The following is an 18,700-nucleotide window of genomic DNA, read 5'->3' as shown; positions in this document are numbered from 1 at the left end:
TTCTTACAATTAGTATACACGTGGTGTATCTCTTTCTCTTTTCCTTCCAGTGTATGTGTGCTTATATTTAAAGCATATCTCTTGTAAATAGTATACAGTTAGGTCTTATTTTTTAACTCTTCTGACAAAACTAGTGTGTCACCTTATTAGTGAATTTCTCAACTATTTACATAGATTTAACCTACCATCCTGATTATTGATTTCGTTGGTCCTATCCGTGCTATGCTCTTTTGTCCTTCCTAACTTTTTTTGGATTATTTGATTATTTTTTGGTTTCTATTTTATCTCCTCTGTTGGCTTTTTGGCCACATCTTCTCGTTTTATCTTTGCAGTAGTTTCTCTAGGGATTATAAAACTCATCTTGAACCTACTTTAGTCTACCTTGAATTACTATTATACCACTTAAAGTAAAACGTGTATTTTATGCATTTTTACGTAACAGTGTAATTCCCTTCACTTCCCTATTCCCTTGTGCTGTTATTGTCATTTACTTTACTTCTGCATATGTTTTAATGGCCAGTGCTTTGTTATTACTGCTTCCAACAGTCAGGAGACTTTTTAAGAAAAGCGTTTAAATGGCCTTCGGTATTGACCACATAGTTTCCATATTAGGTACTTTTCATTCCCTCCTTCAGACCCAAGCTTCCATCTGTGGTCACTTCCCTTCAGCCTGCAGAACCCCTTTCCTTTGTATTTCTTGCGGTCTTCAAATCACGACCTTTGGACTCTCTCCTTTACTAACGCTGGGTCATATTTGAGTCTACTTCTAATGATGGTTGTTTCTCTTGATTGTGAGTCTCATTCTCCTGCTTCTCCATGTCTTAAAACTTCTTGTTTTATGCCAGGTTTGGTCTATAAGAGTAGAGATTGAGATGGGGCACCTGGGTGGCTCAGTCGGTTGAGCGTCCGACTTCGGCTCAGGTCACGATCTCGCGGTCTGTGAGTTCGAGCCCCGCGTCAGGCTCTGGGCCGATGGCTCAGAGCCTGGAGCCTGCTTCCGATTCTGTGTCTCCCTCTCTCTCCACCCCTCCCCCGTTCATGCTCTGTCTCTCTCTGTCTCAAAAATAAATAAATGTTAAAAAAAAAAATTTTTTAAAGAGTAGAGATTGAGGACCTGCCATCTTTTTCCCCCAGAGAAGGTAGCCTGTTCCCAAACAAGGACCTGACTGAGGAGCTGACTGTTTTGACCTTCTCAGGAGTCAGTAACAGCGACACTGCAGTTTAATGTCAGCTCTCTGGTTTCAAATGATTTGAGGATGGGGTCAGCCAACTCTCCACCAGCACGCTGGGAGCCAAGCACTACAATACCACCAGGACTGCTCTCTGCTCTCCAGCCCTGCTCTCACTCTCAGCTGTTTCTTACTTAACAAAAGTCCCCGTGCGTCGAGAATTTGTATATGACGAGAATTGGTTTTGCATTTGGGGCCCTTCTGTGTTTGATCCCTCACACTGGCCCATGCAGTCAGTAAAGATTTGGCTAATCTTTCCTTATCTTGGGTCAGTTCACTCTCCTGTCCCTGCTCAGACTAGGCAGGAGCCCACCAGTCTGAAGGAGCTGACAGTCCCTTAGGAAGGGCTCATCCTTCCCTAGAGTTCCATTCATTGAGATTTCCTTGCATCCATAGCTTTTAAAAACACATTATTATTATTTTTTTGACATATCTGGTGTTTTCACATTTCAGCAGGAGCAACCAGCCCCATCTCTTAATTAGAGCACTTCTTGCGTTAATTCTGAAATGGCTTTGTCCACACTGGTTTCTGTTTTATGGTGGGGGTGGGGGGGGAATAGACGTTGCACTCAAACACTCCTCTGATTTCATGTTGCCCTGTGTTCCTTCCCAGGAGGATCTCGTGGATTCGGACAAAGAAGCCCCTATTGAATCCACCTTTGTCCACATCAAAGAAACCCCTTCTGAACAGGAGAGCACCGTCTTCCTTCTGACGGAGAATGGGGAGCGAGCTTACACCGTCAACCACGAAGCCAGCCACCCGCCGCCCTCCAAAGTCTTTGTCTGTGACAGGTCCGAGAGCGTGAAAGAATGCTACCTGAGTGTCATGCCCAGCCAGGCGCTCTCAGACAGCTCCACTGACTTCATGCACCAGATCATCGACCAGGCCCTCCAAGAGGTCCCGGGGAAGGCCAGCAGCACTGGTGAGCCATCTCTGGAATCTTCCATTTTATCCTCCAGAAAGGACAACCGGAGGTCCAACTCTTTGCCAATCAAGAAGACCGTGCACTTTGAGGCTGACACCTACAAGGAGGCTTCCTGCAGTAAAGACCCCTTCTACAGTCAAGACCTTCGCTTTGAGGGGAGCCCGAGAGGGACAAAGGACTCGCTGAAGCAGGATGGGGATGTCCTGGCAGCTGAGATTGCCGAGGAAAAGCCGAAGCAGGAAGCCCCGGAGATTCCGGAAGCGGCCTCTGATGAGTCACCGGGGGTCGAGTCTTTGGTGGACAGGAAGATCAATCAGTCTCAGACTTCGGAGAGTTGTCCCTCCTGGAACGGGGCGCCAGAGGGTGCGGCCGGTGGGGGGAAGGAGAGCCGTCCCCTTTCACCCCTCGGGGACAATGCGGTTATGGCCGATTCCTTGGAGATCAAGGTCCAGCTGCTGACCGTCGAAGCTATGGCTGAGGAAGACTATTTTGAAAGCACACCTTTAAAAGCCTCTAAGTTCAACAGCGACCTAACAGATTTTGCCTCAACCAGCCAGGCCTTCAATGAGGTTCCTCCGCCTCGTGAGAAAAGACCTGTCGAGGAAAAGGTTCCGGAGGATCACGCTGAGAAATTGGGAAAGAGGAGAAGCAAATCTGCGCACCAGCGCAAAGACTCGGGTGAGTCCCCAGAGAGGCCGGACAAGCAGGAACCCCACAAGGACCCTGGGCAAGAGGACCCAGGCTACTCTTTGGCCCCCGAGGAGGCACCGGTGGAAAAAAAGCCAGAGGCGTACGAGAAGCCCAAGCGCAAGTCCGCGCGGCGCCGTCGGGGCGAGGATGAGGGGGAGGCCGCGGGGCTGCAGGGCCCGGACGACGAGCTGCCCTCTGACCCTCCGAGCGGCAGCCTCAGCCTGGAGACCCTGCACAGCCGCAGCCAGGAAGGCCTGGACTTCAAGCCCTCCCCGCCGCTGTCCAAGGTCTCCGTCATTCCCCACGACCTTTTCTACTACCCGCACTACGAGGTGCCCCTGGCTGCGGTTCTGGAGGCTTATGCGGAAGGCTCAGAGGACCTGAAATACCAAGGCCTGGATGTGGAGGAGCCGGGGGACTATCTGCATGACCTGGGGGCCGGGGCCGAGGCCGAGGAGGCCAAGGAGGCCGAGGTCTCTTGGAACAGCTGTAGCTTCTCGGGGCCGGACGAGGAGGGCCCTGAGGCCAGCGTCCCGGCCCCGAGTCCCGACAGGGGTGCAGAGGGCACCAGACCAGCCTCGGAGCCCGCACCCCCAGCCCCTCCAGAAGGCCACCAGCCGGGGGAGGCCGAAGAGAGCGGCCCTGTGGAGAGCCATCAGGTAGGTGGTCGCCGACGCGGGGACCCTGGGCCTTGCACAGGGATTCTGCTGTGGTCGCAGCTTCAGCCTCCACAAAACGGGGAAGCCGACGCGTCCATCGCAGGCGGTTCGGCCAGTTTAAGGGGGCGCTCACTCACTCAGGCTCGGGCACGGGCAGGGCTGGCCCCCGAGAGGAGCTCTCCTGAGATTTTGAGCCTGGGGGGCCTCCCTGGCCTCCAGGAGCCCTGCCCCTGCCCACGAGGCCGCCAAGAGGATATAGAAAGAGGCTGTGTTGGAGGGCCCAGCATCGTAGTGGTACTACTTGGAAACGGCGATCAAAGCACTTAGCAAACCTTAGCCCCCGCCTCCTGCAGCCTGAGAAAACCAAGTGGGACCTCATATCTGACTCCGGCCTTGATTTGTGGTGGCACAATTATGCTGGGCTTAGAAGTGGGGGGCACCCACGTCTGAGTTTTAGCAGCTGGGCACACGCCATTTGGTATTCCCGTTTCAGCTGGCCCAGCAGCTCGAGGGGCCACCGGAGGGGGCAGTGAGAGGGTGCAGGGGACCCTGACCTGCTCCTCCTCTTGGTCCGCTCCCTTCCCTCCCCTCCAGCCAAGCCAGCCTCCCCCCTACCTCCCAGGCACGCCACACTCTGCTCTGCCCCTCCCCCCATGCTACACTTGGCAAGTACTCATTCCTCTTTGAAGCCCAATGCTAATGACACCTCCTCCTGGGAGCCTCCCCAGCTTCTCCCCCATAGGCCCTTGCTTCTCATCTACAGCCAGTGACACGGGACAGCTCTCTGCCACTAGTCTGGTTGTGATTTTCCCTCCCAGGAGAGAATGAGCATTGAGGTATTAATGTTCAGATTCTGGAGAGCAGCCTGGCAGGGCTTGCAGTGGAAAGGAAACAAAGGTGGATTGCAGGATGGTTTGGGGGTGTAAGGTGGGCACGGGGTAAATTAAACACCAAGATAAATGGTGATGCTCTGGCTAATGGCAGGGGAGAGTCTAGGCTGAGTGAGGGGCGGAAAGATGCTCAGAGGAATGAGAAATCCTTGCACCTGGAGGGCTGCAGGAGAAAGGGACAGTATCAGTGGCCTTAAAAGACATTTAGGGTCTAGACGGACCGGAAGCGGTGGCTTGGTCTTGTTCGCCCAACCCAGACGATGCGCTGGGCAGAGCAGAATTCTCAGTGACGAACAGCCTAGAAGCAAGTGTAGCAGGCCCACCCGTGCTGGGTCTGCCTTTGGATGGAGAAGAGAGGGGGGCGTCCCACAGGTGCCAGGACCCACCTGCCAGCTGCCGCTTCTGCCCCCAGGGAGAGGAACCCAGTCCCCGGCCCCCACCCCCTCCCACCTGCTGTCTTCTTGGAAGCCAGCCCGGCCGAGCAGACCCTTCCGGCAGGGGACCCCAAGATTCAGCGGGGTGGATATGGCCCTCAGTGACATCACGTCTTAGAGTCGCCAGGTTGGGGGACCATGACAGCAACTGTGGCGATTTTCTGGGCAGCAGATCTTTTAGGACGAAAGAAAGGGGACCGAGTGGGTGGCAGGGAGATAAGCCTAAGTGGCATCTCTGCCCCTCCGTGCTATTTAAAATGGCTTATTAGGAGCTCAGTTCCTCTCCCCGGACCCACTGAATGCGGCCTGCACACAGGCCGCTTCATTCTCTCCTGCTTTGCAAAGTGGAAGGTCATTTGCCAAGAGCAGGTCGTGCAAGGTGTGTATGCCCAGCATGCGGACAGGTGATTTGGGGTGGGGCTGAAGGGGTCCTGGGCTGGGAATGATACCGGGAGATGTAGATTTCAATCCACCTTACGCTGAACTAAGCGTGAGCCCTGGGGAGAGCTTCCGTTCCTGGCTACGGTTTGCCACCGTCTGCCTCTCTGGGCTCTGAGCTGCCTCCTCTGGCTGCCCCCCATCCGGTGAGCAGGTCCCCACTTGTCCCAAGTGAGACCAAGGAGTGCACCCAACTGAGTGCAAGGAGGGCTTGTTGCCCGGGATGACAGGTGAGGTCTGTCTGGCAGACAAGACAACACAGAAGCATTTCTCTGATACCTGGCCCTTCTTTTAAAAAGGAAAAAAAAAAACAAAACAAAAAACGGGGCGCCTGGGTGGCTCAGTCGGTCAAGAGTCCGACTTCAGCTCAAATCATGATCTCACAGTTCGTGAGTTTGAGCCCCACATCAGGCTCTGCTGACAGCTCAGAGGCTGGACCCTGCTTCGGATTCTGTGTCTCCCTCTCTGCCCCCACTCCACTCACGCCTCTCTCTCTCTCTCTCTCAAAAATAACTAAACATTAAAAAAATTTTTTTTAAAAAAGGAAAAAAAAACCTCCCAATGAGACGAGAAAATGGAAAATTTCTTCTAGTCTTTTAAATTTTTTTTTTTTCAACGTTTTATTTTTTTATTTTTGGGACAGAGAGAGACAGAGCATGAACGGGGGAGGGGCAGAGAGAGAGGGAGACACAGAATCGGAAACAGGCTCCAGGCTCTGAGCCATCAGCCCAGAGCCCGACGCGGGGCTCGAACTCACGGACCGCGAGATCGTGACCTGGCTGAAGTCGGACGCTTAACCGACTGCGCCACCCAGGTGCCCCACTAGTCTTTAAAAAAAAAAGTCTTTTCAGTTCGCCTTTCAGAGAAGGTAGCATTGGCCCATGGATGACGGAGCGGGGATGGGCATTCACACTGCTGGGAGCAGATTTAATTCCTGCACGGAGCGTTGTTCTCCCGGGGTGCACGGGACAGGCCACTCTCATCCTCATAGTCTGACACCTGCAGAGCAGTGTCTTACGGCCCCCGAAGGGATTCTTGAGAGGTGGCTCCGACCACCCCCACGCTGCTCGATTTCACTCGGGAACGTTGCCGCGGGGTTTCAGAGTGCCTGGTGTGGACGGTGGTTGAAGCCACTTCCTTGTCAGATAAATGCCAGAGATGTCGCACTATGATCCAGCAAAGGCACGGGGAAGATGTCATCCCACAAGCTGTCTTTTTGCCAGTGTGCGCACCTCTCCCAGCCCAGGGGTCGCCTTTGCACCTGTTGGCCCACTGGCTTCCGGGATCGGCTCTTCTCTTTAAGTGGGTGATGGTTGTGTGAAGGGCCCAAGCATCGCCCAACTGTATGGCACATCCTTCATGGGAAACACGGTGTGATATCATGAGAAGAGAGTGATAATTATTATACCCATTTGACGGACGAGGCAAGTGAGGGAGAGAGAGGAAGAAAGCCGGTTGCTTAAGGTAACTAACACAGCCAGATCTCAGTGACTCCGAAACCCAGGCTGTTTTTTTACAGTCTGTGGCCTTGGCACTCTAACCAGGGGTGGGCTTCGCTTCCACGGCGGGCTGTGCTGGAAGGAATCCCCGGGAGGGGGCGCCCTAGCTTCCTAGAATTCAGGTGGAGCCGAGCGCCGCTGGGGGGGGGGGGGGGGGGAGGGCGGTAGGGGGTGTCATGCACTCAGCACTCAGCACTCCGCCTCAAATGCTGACTTGTGTTTGGTTGTCTTTGTCCTTAAGTCCCAGGAATCTGAAAACTCGGGAAACTTAGCAAACTCTTTAGAAGAAAAGCTAACGGGAGAGTCAATCAGCAGTAAAAAAAAGGAAAAAAGGAAGCATGTGGACCACGTAGAAAGTTCAATATTTATAGCACCCGGCACCGTCCGATCCTCAGAGGACCTAGAAGGAGACACGGGTGACCACAAAGTCCTTTCCAGGTATTTTATCACTGTCTTCTCCCCCTAGAGACCGAGCTAGAGAGTTACTCCCTGAGTTCATGTCATTCTTGGCTTCTGATTTGGGGCGGGGGGGGGAGTGGGGGGGGGGGAACACAGGGACGGGACCGGACGGCAAGGGAAACACAGGTTCGTACACAAATTCATCCAGCCAGTTGGTCATTTATTTGCCAGAATCAGAAACGGATCGGTCCTCCTTATCTCCACCCTGCTCCCCGGCCCTGCCCGGCCTCCCCGTTACCAGGCCCGCTCATACGCGGCAGGGCCCGGGGGACACGAAGCCCGCCTTCTCCCCTCTCCGAGTACCTTTGGGTGGAAACTGGCAGGGGTGGCAAGATGGCAGAACCGGGGTAGGTGTGGGGTGTGAGACAGTGCAGTGTTCGAGGCTCTGCGGACGCCCCGGCCCCTGGATGCCGCCTGGCTGGGCTAGGGAGAGAGCCAGCCTAGCCGTTTATAAGCATCTCACAGAATTCAAAGCAATGTGCTCCACAGGCACGGGGGACACCTTTCATGGCTGTCACATGGAAGCCGGACGTGAATGACGTGGCTTCACCTGTGAGTTTGCGTCCCAGGAAGTGAGGCCGGTTGACTCGTCTCGGGGGAGGAGGAAGCTCGGAGCGCCCGTCTGCTCGGTCACTCCAAGGGCACCGGGTGAGCCGGACTGGCCCCAGGGAGAACACTTAGCTGCTGAAATGTCAGAAGATCCTGGTTTCTCCCCGCCGTCCCTCGTCGCCACCATGGCCACTGTTGAACCTGCCCTAATGTGTTCAAGGATTTCGCGTACGGTCCCTCATCCGTTCTCACAGCTGCGCCTTAGGCTGGTAGGAGGGACCATGCTTCATCACCGTGGGCGCAGGGGGGTCTGGGGACACCTCCCAGCCTCGGAGATGACAGAGCTGGGGTCTTGGACTCAGACCCGTCAGGCTCCATGACCCACATTCTTTCCGTGACCCCTCATTGCCGGCGGGCGGTGGGGGAGCCACACTGGCTGCGAAAGGGAAGTTGTTGAGATCAGCATTTGGGGAGGAAGTGGGGAGAAGCCAGGGCAGACAGAACCAGAAGGAAGGGTTGGCGGATGTCCTGCCTTCCATCTCCCCTCCGCTTTGCTTCTGCTCCTGGGTGGGCTGCAGGGCACAAAAGGAAAATAGGTGGGGGGGGGGGGGGCCCAGGTGAGGAGGGGCAAGGCACAGCGGAACCCTGCGTTCCCACTTTGCCCATGACCCCCGGAGTCCCTCTCCCTGCAGACACCTGTCATGACCGTCCGGCAGACATCCTTGTCTTGGCGTGCGGCCCAGACGCGGCTCTAAGTGCAGATGGCCCGCATGGGCAGGTGGCCCAGGCTATCATCTTCTCCGGCACAGCTCGCTCGAGGAGGGGCCACGGGTCATTTCCAGACGGCTGTCCCTCTCCACTAGGGGAAGATGCAGACATGGCTCCAGCCCCCCGGGGGCTCAGGCAAGCAGGAGGGAAGGCGCGCCCCCTCTTCTGTGCTGGAACCGAGGGGAGCACCTTAGGTGCCAAGGGGCACGCGCGGATTTCACCTTGTGGACCTCAGAGGCAGGTGGAGAGAGGGTCGGGGGCACCTGCAGGCTGAGATGTCCTTCGAGCTCGGTACAGAAGGATAGTGGGATCTGGACTTGGGAGAGGGACAGAAGGCGTTCCGGGTGGGAGAAAGAGCCTGAGCCACCAGCTGGCACACAGCAGCCACCCCAGGACGTGCAGGTCGGAGGTGAGGGGGTCAGGGAGAAGCAGGGGAAGGAACACGGGGGCATCGATCATCTGGGACACCTGCTGCAGCCAGACATCAAGCAAAACCCGTCCCAGAGGAGACGAGACAGAGGGGGCGGATGTTCAAAAGGCGACGTTCTGTCGGTGTGTGGGGGAGTGAGGCCCGGTTGACTTTTCCCGGCGAAGGTTTGAGCGACGTGCACGTCCTTCTGTGTAGAGGAGACAACAGTCCCCTCGGCGGCGGCTTCCCATCCCACTCGGGCAAAGCTGTAATTATTACGTCGCATTTCAGCCGCGGGGAAGGCTGCGTGCCAACGCACGCAGAGGGCGCAGGGGTGTGCTCGTGGAGAGAACGAGTGAGGCCCCCTGCGCCCCTCCCCTGTGCCAAGCCGTTTCACCTGCAGTCCGGCAGGTCCCACCACCCCCCTTTCGTGACCGAGAAAGTGAGTTCGGAGAAGTCAGTGCCTCGCCCAAAGCTCTCGAACTGGACAGAGCCCCGGGCACCTCCCTGCCAGGCACACACAGCATGTTTTCCTGGCTGTACCTTGACTGGGGCTTCCCATTGTTCTGGGCAGAAAGGGCCATTGTTCCCGAGCCTTCCCGACCGGTCTCCCCCGGCTCTCATCTGTGTCCGTTCTTGGTCACCTCTGTCCTCCTCCCCAGCCCGCCAAACACCTTGGCTTTAGTTGAGATCCTTGAATGGCCCCTCGAGCTCTTTTGCCTTTGAGGACCCTCTGTCCCCAGCCTGTTCCCTGTCTTGCTCCTGGGTTTCAGCTCCTGAAACCACTTCCTCCACGCAGCCTTCTTAGATTCCTCCAGGCTACTTTTAATCCCCCTTTATAGGTTCTCACGGTCTCTACTCTTTTTCTTCACCGCATGAACCCAAACAGGAATGTCTCCAATTATTTGTGTAAGGATGTATTTGTCATCTGCTCTCACCCTAGACGGTGAGGCAGCTCCCTGGAGGCTGGGGAGGGGGCACCCAGCAGAAGTCCAGAGCTTAGCACCGCACTGGGCCTGCAGCTGGCCTTTAATAAACATTCTCGGGGGCGAATGTGAATAAATAAATGCATTGCTCTCTTATTAGTCTGTGGAGGGCGGGCTCCTGAGGAGCCGGGCCCTCAGCCACCCGGCCCAGTGCCTGGCACACAGTAGGCGCTTGATGATGCTTGCTGGGAGGAGGGAGTTTGGGATACAAACCTGAATCGGCCTCCTGCGGATAGTACCAGAACACAGAAACCACCCGCAAGAAGGTACGCCGAAAGCTAGCGGGAGAAGAAAGCGCAAGAGCCCTTCCTGATGTTGACCCGCCTTTTACTCGAAAATAGAGTCCGCAGGTGGGAGTTACCTGTGTCTCCAGGTACTCCCGTGAGTTGAGTCAACACTTAGGGGACATTTCTGGGGCCCAGGCACCTGACGGTCTCTTCTCTTTGTGGTGCGTTCTGTGTCGTGTCCGTGCCTTGATACTCGCTCGCCTAGGCTGGCCCAGTGCCTGGCACGTAGTAGGTGCTTCATACCTATTAGCTGGAAACATGCCCGATGCAGGGGAAGAGGTTGGTGAGGGCCCAGTGGGCGGGAACAGCCAGGCTGCCGATATGAATTCCCTGGCAATAAGCGCGTGGGTCAGATGCCTTTTTCTTGGACCCCCGGATGGCCACATGGTAGGTCTGCCTTGAGGAAACGGAAGTGATTGTCTCTGATCCCCAACACCTCGTTCTCCTGTTGAGTGGCAAGACGGGGCCACCGGGACCTGGCGTGTATACCGTACTTCCCACCAATACCGCAGCCCCACGAAGTAGTCGGGGGGGGGGATGATGATCCATTTTACAGATGAGCGAAACTGATCCGAGACATAAAAAACACGTGGCTAAGGTTGCCAGTTAATCGACCAGGAGCCGGGATACAGCCCAGGCCGCTGGCTGGGCATCTTCGGCCGCCGCCCTGGGTGAACCAACTTCAGCAGATGATCAGAGATACGTTCCCCATCAGCCTCAAAGATATGGTCAGAAAATCGGCCTCCTCGTGCATGAGAGAAAAAGAGGTACAGACCCCCGAGAGCTGGACAGAGAGCAGCCTTGTGCCTAGAAAGCACTAGAAAGAGAGTCTGGATAGCAGGTCTCAGACCATGCCTGACATGAACGTTCAGAGGACCTTTGGCAATTCCCAGATCTTGGGATGCTCGGAGAAGGCCCTCTGTTTCTTCCCTGAAACCCTATGACTTGTAAATATACGTGGTCTGCTTTCTATTTAAAATTCTCAGTTGCTTTTTTTTTTTTTTTTTTCTTGTGGATGAGGCCACAATGTGTCTCTCTCTTATCCATCCGACTGTTTGTAAGCACACTCCAACCGAAGTGGGCATGTTGGTCACAGTTGCTCCTTTCCGTGGCTGGGCCTGAAGTCATAGCTGGCCTAAACCCACGTGTGGAAGACTTGGGGCGGGGATGGCCGTACAGGGGGACCCGAAGAGCTCCCGGTGGCAGCAATTCCAAACGTGTGTTTATTTTTCAGGACTAGTCACAGTGACTCCAGCATTTACATTCGACGACATACTAACAGGTCTTTGGAATCGGTTAGTATGGGAATTTCTTCTTCTTCTGCGTGGCCCCTGCTAAACCAATCCCTTCCCGTCCTTCCTCCTCCCGGCCCAGAGCTTTGAAATTACTGACGTGCAACAAATGCACTTTTGGATAGAAGACAAGCAAATTCACACCTTGTCGTTGAGCACAGTCCCACCGGATGTCCAATTGGGGTTCTAGGGGATGTAAATAAAGTGCTGACTGTAAACCTCGAAGTCCTCTTTGTTGTAAAAAACGCATCCAAGACCTGCCACCCAGCCCCGCACACGCACCCAGAAAGACCACCCTCAAAGACAGAGCGCAATGTAGGTGGAGGTTCCAGTCTACCTTTGCAGCTACTGAGCCCTGGATGTGTTGGGGCCCAAAGCACGGGGAGGCCGCAGCCCGATTCGGGTTGTGGGCGGTGGGGCACCAGCCAGGGGCTGGGGGAGAGGGTAGAACACCGGTAGAGTATCAGTTAGCAGTTTGATTTTGGAACTTAAATGCTTGCGATACTGAGAAAAAGCGCGGCATGCTCGGCTTTGTATGTTTAAAATCGTCTTATTTTCTGTTTCAGAGATTTCATCTTTACTAATTGGGTTGCGGGGGTTTTGTTTATAAATTTCACTGTAGGACCACTTTAGCTATGTTCAGTTGAGGAACGCAGCAGATCAGGATGACAGAAGAAACCGAATGTTAACCAGGTTGGTGGCTTTAGTCCGAGTTTTGCGGGGTTGAAGATTTTTTTCCTTTCCTGTTTTAATGGTGCAGCCTCCCTTGTGGGTGTGGCTACAACTAGGCTTTGTTGACGGCGATAGTCGTCGTCGGAGGTCATGCAGGAAACCACCTGCTGCAGAGCAAGTGAATGGAAAGCGAACATACGTAGGAGGGCAAGTGGGAACGGATGAACGTCGATGGGCGGGGAATGGCTCAGAAAATGGGCTTCCGTGTAAAGCCGGGTGTGGGTCACGAGCCCCGCAGCTGCGTAGATGCAGGGGTAGAGCCAGGCGGTAGTGATGTGATGCTGTGTGTGTTTCCCACGTGTAGCGCCTGACCACCTGTTCCTTCTGTGTCGCCCCTGCAGGTACAATACTCAGAAGCTCACTGAGCTGATATTACAGTTTTATGGCATCAGAGCAGATATGAAGAAGGAATGCAAACATACCAGGATGTCTATGAAAGTATTTCTTGCTGTTCGAGAACTAGATGGCCTTGTCCGATATTGCCGAATTGGCATAAAACCGCCCACTTAGGGCCTAGGAAACCCGAGCAATCTCGAAAACTCTGACACTTCTGAGATGCTCCTATCCCTCTTAAAGATATCGAATCACTTAATTTCATTGATTTGCTTTTTTTTAAATACTTGCCACGGATTTCAATGGGCGGGGAAGGCCTTAGATTATTGAAATGGAAAGCCTCTCTGAATCCAACACCCACGAGTGTAATCCTCAGAAGCTCCCCCGTCTGGCTTTTAAAAAAGAGGCAAGACATGTTTCCCTCCCCTGCCGTAAGATGGGAATTTTAACTCAGGCCCCGCCAGGCATGACGTACTCCGAGGAGAGGAGTGCGTTTCACTTTTAGGAGATAGAGACCTCGAAAATTTAAACTAGAAGGTTGAGAAATGCAGTCATGCTTTCCGTGTTTCTGGAGCGTTGATTATTAGCTTTGTAATAAAAAATGGAGTTTAAATTTTTTCTAGAAACGGTTCTAAGAAAGAGAAATTCTGTCCGTTGTCCATTGTCACGAGTGAATCCGTTTCGAGGCCAAAAGGCAAACGTTTAACCCACTGTTGGCCTCGCTTTTCTGTATCAGGAGATCGTTCCGGGATGAGCTGGTTTCCACGGCTCATAGTCTCCACCGCACGCCCCAAATGACCACCCTAAGAAGCTTACGCTCTAGGCTTCTATAAGCAGAGACCCCCAACCCCCTTCCAACGGGATGATGGCCCCAGCCCTTGCCTTAGGGAGAACTGGGCTTTAGCCACCAGGGAAAAGCAAAATGTCACTTTCACCCCACCTTCTGTAAATGAAAAGAGGGAAGACAAGTCTGACCAGACGCAAATCTAGTGATTATTTTCGAGGTTCTGTTCCAAAGCCAAAATCAAAAACTTGGTGGGGAGGGCGGGGGGGGGGGGGAGAAGGGGGGAGGGCGTGCCTTTGTTTCTGAAGGCTGTTTTTAAATGATCTATAATCAGGAAACTCTATTTATTCCTTTAGGTTACAAAAGACATCCCCTCAGTTACACACTAATGGCACAGTGCCATCAGCCCCCAGCTTTGCGTTAAGGGCACTGTGGTATAAAGGAAGGTGTCCCGGACGGGGGAGTAGTAGTTGTGTGGCCCCGAGCAAGCCCCCGAGCCCCCTGAGTCTTAACATGCCCGCGTTCACAATGGGGCCGACCGCTTTACCCCCTTAGGGTCGTGCACATGAACGGAGGCCCCGTGAAAGCGCCGCCTCTTGGGTCTCTGCACGCGCCCCTCGGGGCCACTTGACTGGCCCACTGGGACGCCCTCCACTCTCCGGTTGGGCAGTGAGGTTGCAGGCTGGGGAGGCAGGGGAGGCCCATCCCCCCGGGGACCCGCTTGTGACTGCCTTGCCTGTGTCTTCCCTTCTGCAGGAAGGCCAACGACTCTGGCGAAGCCGTGTTCCGGGAGAGCCAGAGCTCACAGAGCGACTCTCTGACCCAGTTTGTCCAGCAGCCGGATATGATGTATTTTATTCTCTTCCTCTGGTTCCTGGTTTACTGCCTACTGCTGTTCCCACAGCTGGACGTCACCAGACTCTGATGCGTGTGTCTGCATAATAAAAAAAGGCTCCTGAGCGGGGGGGGCAGGAGTCTGGTCACTTCCCTTTTATTGGGGTTTGGATGGGCCACTCTGCAGACAGCCAAGGGCCTCCAAGGAAACAGCGTCCCTCTCCCTGGTGTCTCCATGGGTTCCCTTCTCTCCTGCAAGTCCTAAGCACGCTTTTCTCGTCCGCCGTGTCCTCAAAACTCAGGTGTCTGTCTGGCTGGAGTCCCTAAGCGGAGCGTGTTCCTGCGTGCCTTGCTTTGGCAGGTATGAAGCGTCCTTGCTAATATTTAGCCATAGCCCGGGTCATAGCTCGTCCTGCGTGCAGGTTTTTAAGGCCTGGGATGGCTTTGAGTTACTTGCCTCTGAGAGGAGGGTCGTCCTGATGGGAGGCGGCGGGGGGGGGGGGGGGGGTGCCCCACGCGCAGAGCCTCCATTGGGAGGAAAGCTGCCCCGTGTTCCTCCCAGAGGTGGGCTTCGAGTGAAGGTGCTGGGTGTCCGTGCACCTGTCGGGGTCTGGCCGTCTCCGGGCCCGTCCATCTGGGAGCGGCAAACCCAAGGAGGAGAGTGAGGGCTGGTGGTAGGCTGGTCTTTTTTTTTTTTTTTTTTTTTTGGTGGGGGGACAGAGATGTAAATTCAGTTTTGTATTGTTTGAATTAAGGTTAAAGCTGTGATTTTCAAAGAGTTTCCGCCAACAGCACCCTCTTTCGGATGAATTCCTAGCAGGGGAGAGTCTAGCTGGTACATTAAAAGCCGAGCTCAGCCGACACAGGGCCGGGCCTGGGATCCCTCCCGCTTTGCCTGGGCAGCGTCCCCAGCATCCACGACAGCTCCTGAGGCCTCCGGGCCGATCTCCAAGGCCCCACAGGGCACTGCAGAGAGCTCTTTAAAAGCCCCAGGAGGAGTGCAGGAACGGCTGGGCTCAGAATCAGTCCCGGCTGACGTCAGAGCTACGAGGGGTCCGGCAGGCTCCTGCCCCTCGTGCACACCAGTCTCGGCACAGGCATCCTTAGTGGTCGGTCATAATGGGATTCTCGAAAAGACTTTCCGGAAGGTACCCCAACAAGTAGACCGGAACAGGCAGTTTGTGAGGAGACCTCCCCCCACCCTCCCATCTTCCTTCAGCCCTGCACCACCCTCCACCCCCGTTTCCTGCCAAGATGTAGGTCCTGGTGACTCGGTTTGGCGTCCTCCCCCGCCCCGTGGTCCTCCCCTCTCCAAGCGGGACTCATAAAAATCACAGACTCTTAGGTCAGGAGAGGCCCTCAGACAGCCTGTTGTCTGCTGAACCCAGAGAGGCAGAGCGGGTGGACCGAGGTCACACAGCAGCCAGGAGCAGACTTGTAAGCACACTCGTGCCCCCTGATGCCGGGTCCAGAGCTGTCCCCTCTTTGACAAACCTTGTATCTGGCCCAGGAGTATCCTGGAAAGAAGATGAAATGATTAGATAAAAAGGTCCGCATTTAGACAAAACCAAAATGTGGGGCCGGCCACCACCTTTGCCTTGTTCTCGTGTTTTTCCCGGGAGGAAGCTGCATTCGCTTTCACGCTCGTCCCCCGTGACTTCTGGGGTGCCCTCGATGGCTCAGATAGCTTGATAGGTGACAAGCCAGACGTCGTTGCTCCTGCAGAGATCACAGTTCTCTCTTGGCAAGCCCAGAGCCTTGCTCACTTCAGGGAATGGGTTTCAAGTTTACAGAATCCCAGCACGGCCAAAAGAATTTACAGAGCATGTTTTAGTCGATGACATTCCAAGATCCCATTCCGGTGACAGCCTGCCTCGTCTCCTCCTTAGTTCTTAGAACGAATCCGAGCCTTCCGAGCTGAAAGCTGCCGGGAGCTTGGAGTGGTGCCATCGTGAAGGCCAAATGTGCCATGGAAAATGAGCTCATTAACGAGCTCTTTGGCATCTCTGAAAGCCAGGATACAGATAGTAAAGAATACGTGTGTGGTATTTTATAACCCTGGATGCCATGCAGTCCTTGCCTAAACTAGATGCTGGAAAAGCCGGGGAGGAGCCCATCCAAACATGAATTTTACGGGTCTAGACCTCGTTCAGAAAAAAATCTCTGCAGGCTTCTTCTCTCACCCATTACAACGTGTAATATTGTTCAAAACCACCCACTGGGGATGGGGCGCCTGGGTGGCTCAGTCGGTCGAGCGTCCGACTTCGGCTCGGGTCATGATCTCACCGTTCGTGTTTCAAGCCCCACGTCGGGCTCTGTGCTGACAGCTCGGAGCCTGGAGCCGGCTTTGGATTCCGTGTCTCCCTCTCTCTCTGCCCCTCTCTTGCTCGTGCTCTCTCTCTGTCTCAAAAATAAATAAAAACATTTAAAAAACATTTTTTTTTTAAACCACCCACTGGTGAGATGCCTAAAAATCGTTTGATTCAGGTTGGCTGTAAACAGATTTTTTTCTTTAAAGGCAAAAAAAAAAAAAAAAACATTCTCCATTTGAGTATAGGCTTATACGGAAGAGAAAGTTGGATATAAAAGGGGAATACCGAAGCCCGCAAGACAAACCACCCATGGCTTTGCTTTTCTTTTCTAAGAATCGATTTTTAATTCTTACCCGAGTAATACATATTCATAGTTTTTTAGCCAGCGTAGGTGCATAAAGACCGTTTGCTCCTGGGCCAGGTGGTGCATAACCGTGGGTACACGGCCTTTCTTGCCCAAATTCTCCCCCCCCCCCGGTTTGATCATCTTTTTGTGTGTCTTTGTGTTTGCTTGTGTGTTGCTTTGGGTGTGGCACATTCTTTACTAACTTCCTGAGAAATGTGACCTGGGAAGTCAACATTTAACTACCTTGAGGTTGTGCATACCTTAACACGTCTTGATTCTGCCTGTACCCAAGTATAACTGGGTGCAGGATTTCTGGTGGAGAATAACTCTCTCTTACCCGCCTCCCTCAGGGCAGTGGTTGACATTTCTGGCCCCATCTGGATGCCCAAGCCTCTACGTGGGACTTGGGCTTCTCCCCACGTCCCAGGAAGCATTCAAGTTTCCTTCTTTCTTAGTGTTCCGAGCTGTCCTGATGGTGGTGTGTCCTCTACAGCGTGAACCTCATGCTGGGTTCTCTTGGGAAGTTTCTTAAATCTTCTCATAGTGGTTCACATCCTTTCTTTCTGGACCACCTGTTATTCCAACGTGGGACCTTCTGCGCCATAATCCTTTAATATTTTTTTTTTTCTTTTCCACTTGTAGTCTTTTTATTTGGGGGATCTGGCTTCAGGGCAAGGTACTCAGCTCATCTTCTCACACGCCTGATGAATGGTGAATGCTCAGTTTCCAGAACATTTTGTTGCTGTTCTCCTGTTTCTCTTTTATAGTGTCCTGTTCTTGGTTCGTGGCTGCAGATCTTCGCCGTCTGGGGATGCTCATGATAGTGGGTCTGGGGAAGTTCTTTCCCGCTCCCTGTATTGGCTCTGTTTTCTCGAAGTTCCCTTTCTCTTGGTTAGTCTCAGGCTCCGTCTTTCACATCACAGGCTTTCTTCAAATATCTGGTGGTTCTGTGGATCCATTCGTACTGGAGAGTGACACATCCGAAAACAGGCTGGAAGACCTTTGTCAACCGGCGGGCTTTTCTGTAGGGGCACCCAGTTGGCACCTGACGTCTTCGTGAGAAGGCCCCCATATCGATTGTAGGTCTTTTCTCTGGGGCTAATTGTTTCTTTACAGATATTTTCACTTCTCTCCTGCCTGGGAAAGAGGAACATAATCGAGCTGCTATGAAGTGTCCTCTTACAGTTTCTAAAAAAGGCATTCCCTCCAGGTGAACGGCTTCAAGAAAGATGCCTCCGCTGGGCAGAAGCCACCCATAGGCACTTGGCCTGGCTAGCAGATGGCATCTTTGGCCCCTTTCTCTGACGAGATGTAGACCTGAGCGAGGGCAGGGCTTTAGGAGCAGAGCAAGGACTAGATTTGTACCGCCCAGTCGTTCCCTCAGCCGAGCGCCTTTGTGCAGTGCTCAGACTATACGGCCGCACCCGGAGATCCTAGCGCACACCCGCGTGCTCGCGTCCTGACCTGAGCGGGCAGTCTCTTCACAGTCCGTACTTGGACTCATTGAACTGCTCCTGCCTCACTCTGCCTGGTGTCCGTGGGTCGCAGCTCCTCCGATCCCCCTGTGGAGTAGGACCGCAGCTGTGACGGCTCAGTGGCATGTCTCTGCCCGTGTGCGGTGGTCGGGTCCTCTGCCCTGCCCTCCTCTCCAGCGGCGCTGCCCCTGCCACCAACGGGGTGGCATCTTTCACCCCCTCTCATCCCCTGTCCGTCCCATCGTCTTCACGAGCGCAGAACCTCTGTTCCTTTGCTCTTATTCTCGTGGGGGTCTCACGAGGGATGAAAGGAACCCACGTGTTCAACACCCCACCTTGAAGCTTCCCGTCCGAGTTTCGGAGCTTCCC

At 54.1% G+C, this 18,700-nt stretch overlaps 1 protein-coding gene across 6 annotated transcripts in view; it reads left to right on the top strand.

Moving 5' to 3' along the window:
• The window catches only part of CLMN (calmin), a 111,827-nt gene extending 97,489 nt beyond the window's left edge, over positions 1–14,338 (top strand). For 2 of the 6 annotated variants that reach the window (XM_045451975.1, XM_045451973.1), the window contains exons 9-14: positions 1,843–3,504; positions 7,007–7,203; positions 11,458–11,518; positions 12,138–12,208; positions 12,589–12,685; positions 14,121–14,338. In XM_045451975.1, the coding sequence (XP_045307931.1) occupies positions 1,843–3,504; positions 7,007–7,203; positions 11,458–11,518; positions 12,138–12,208; positions 12,589–12,685; positions 14,121–14,306 (2,274 nt within the window). In that variant the 3' untranslated portion in view covers positions 14,307–14,338. Of the gene's footprint in view, positions 1–1,842; positions 3,505–7,006; positions 7,204–11,457; positions 11,519–12,081; positions 12,209–12,588; positions 12,686–14,120 lie in introns of those variants that run through there. The other 4 variants (XM_045451977.1, XM_045451976.1, XM_045451974.1 and 1 more) reach the window with 3 other exon arrangements.
• Positions 14,339–18,700: the final 4,362 nt, after the last annotated feature.

The sequence above is a fragment of the Leopardus geoffroyi genome, chromosome B3 (assembly GCF_018350155.1).
Source record: "Leopardus geoffroyi isolate Oge1 chromosome B3, O.geoffroyi_Oge1_pat1.0, whole genome shotgun sequence".
NCBI classification, from domain to species: domain Eukaryota; kingdom Metazoa; phylum Chordata; class Mammalia; order Carnivora; family Felidae; genus Leopardus; species Leopardus geoffroyi.
This window is presented reverse-complemented; position numbering and strand designations above follow the sequence as displayed.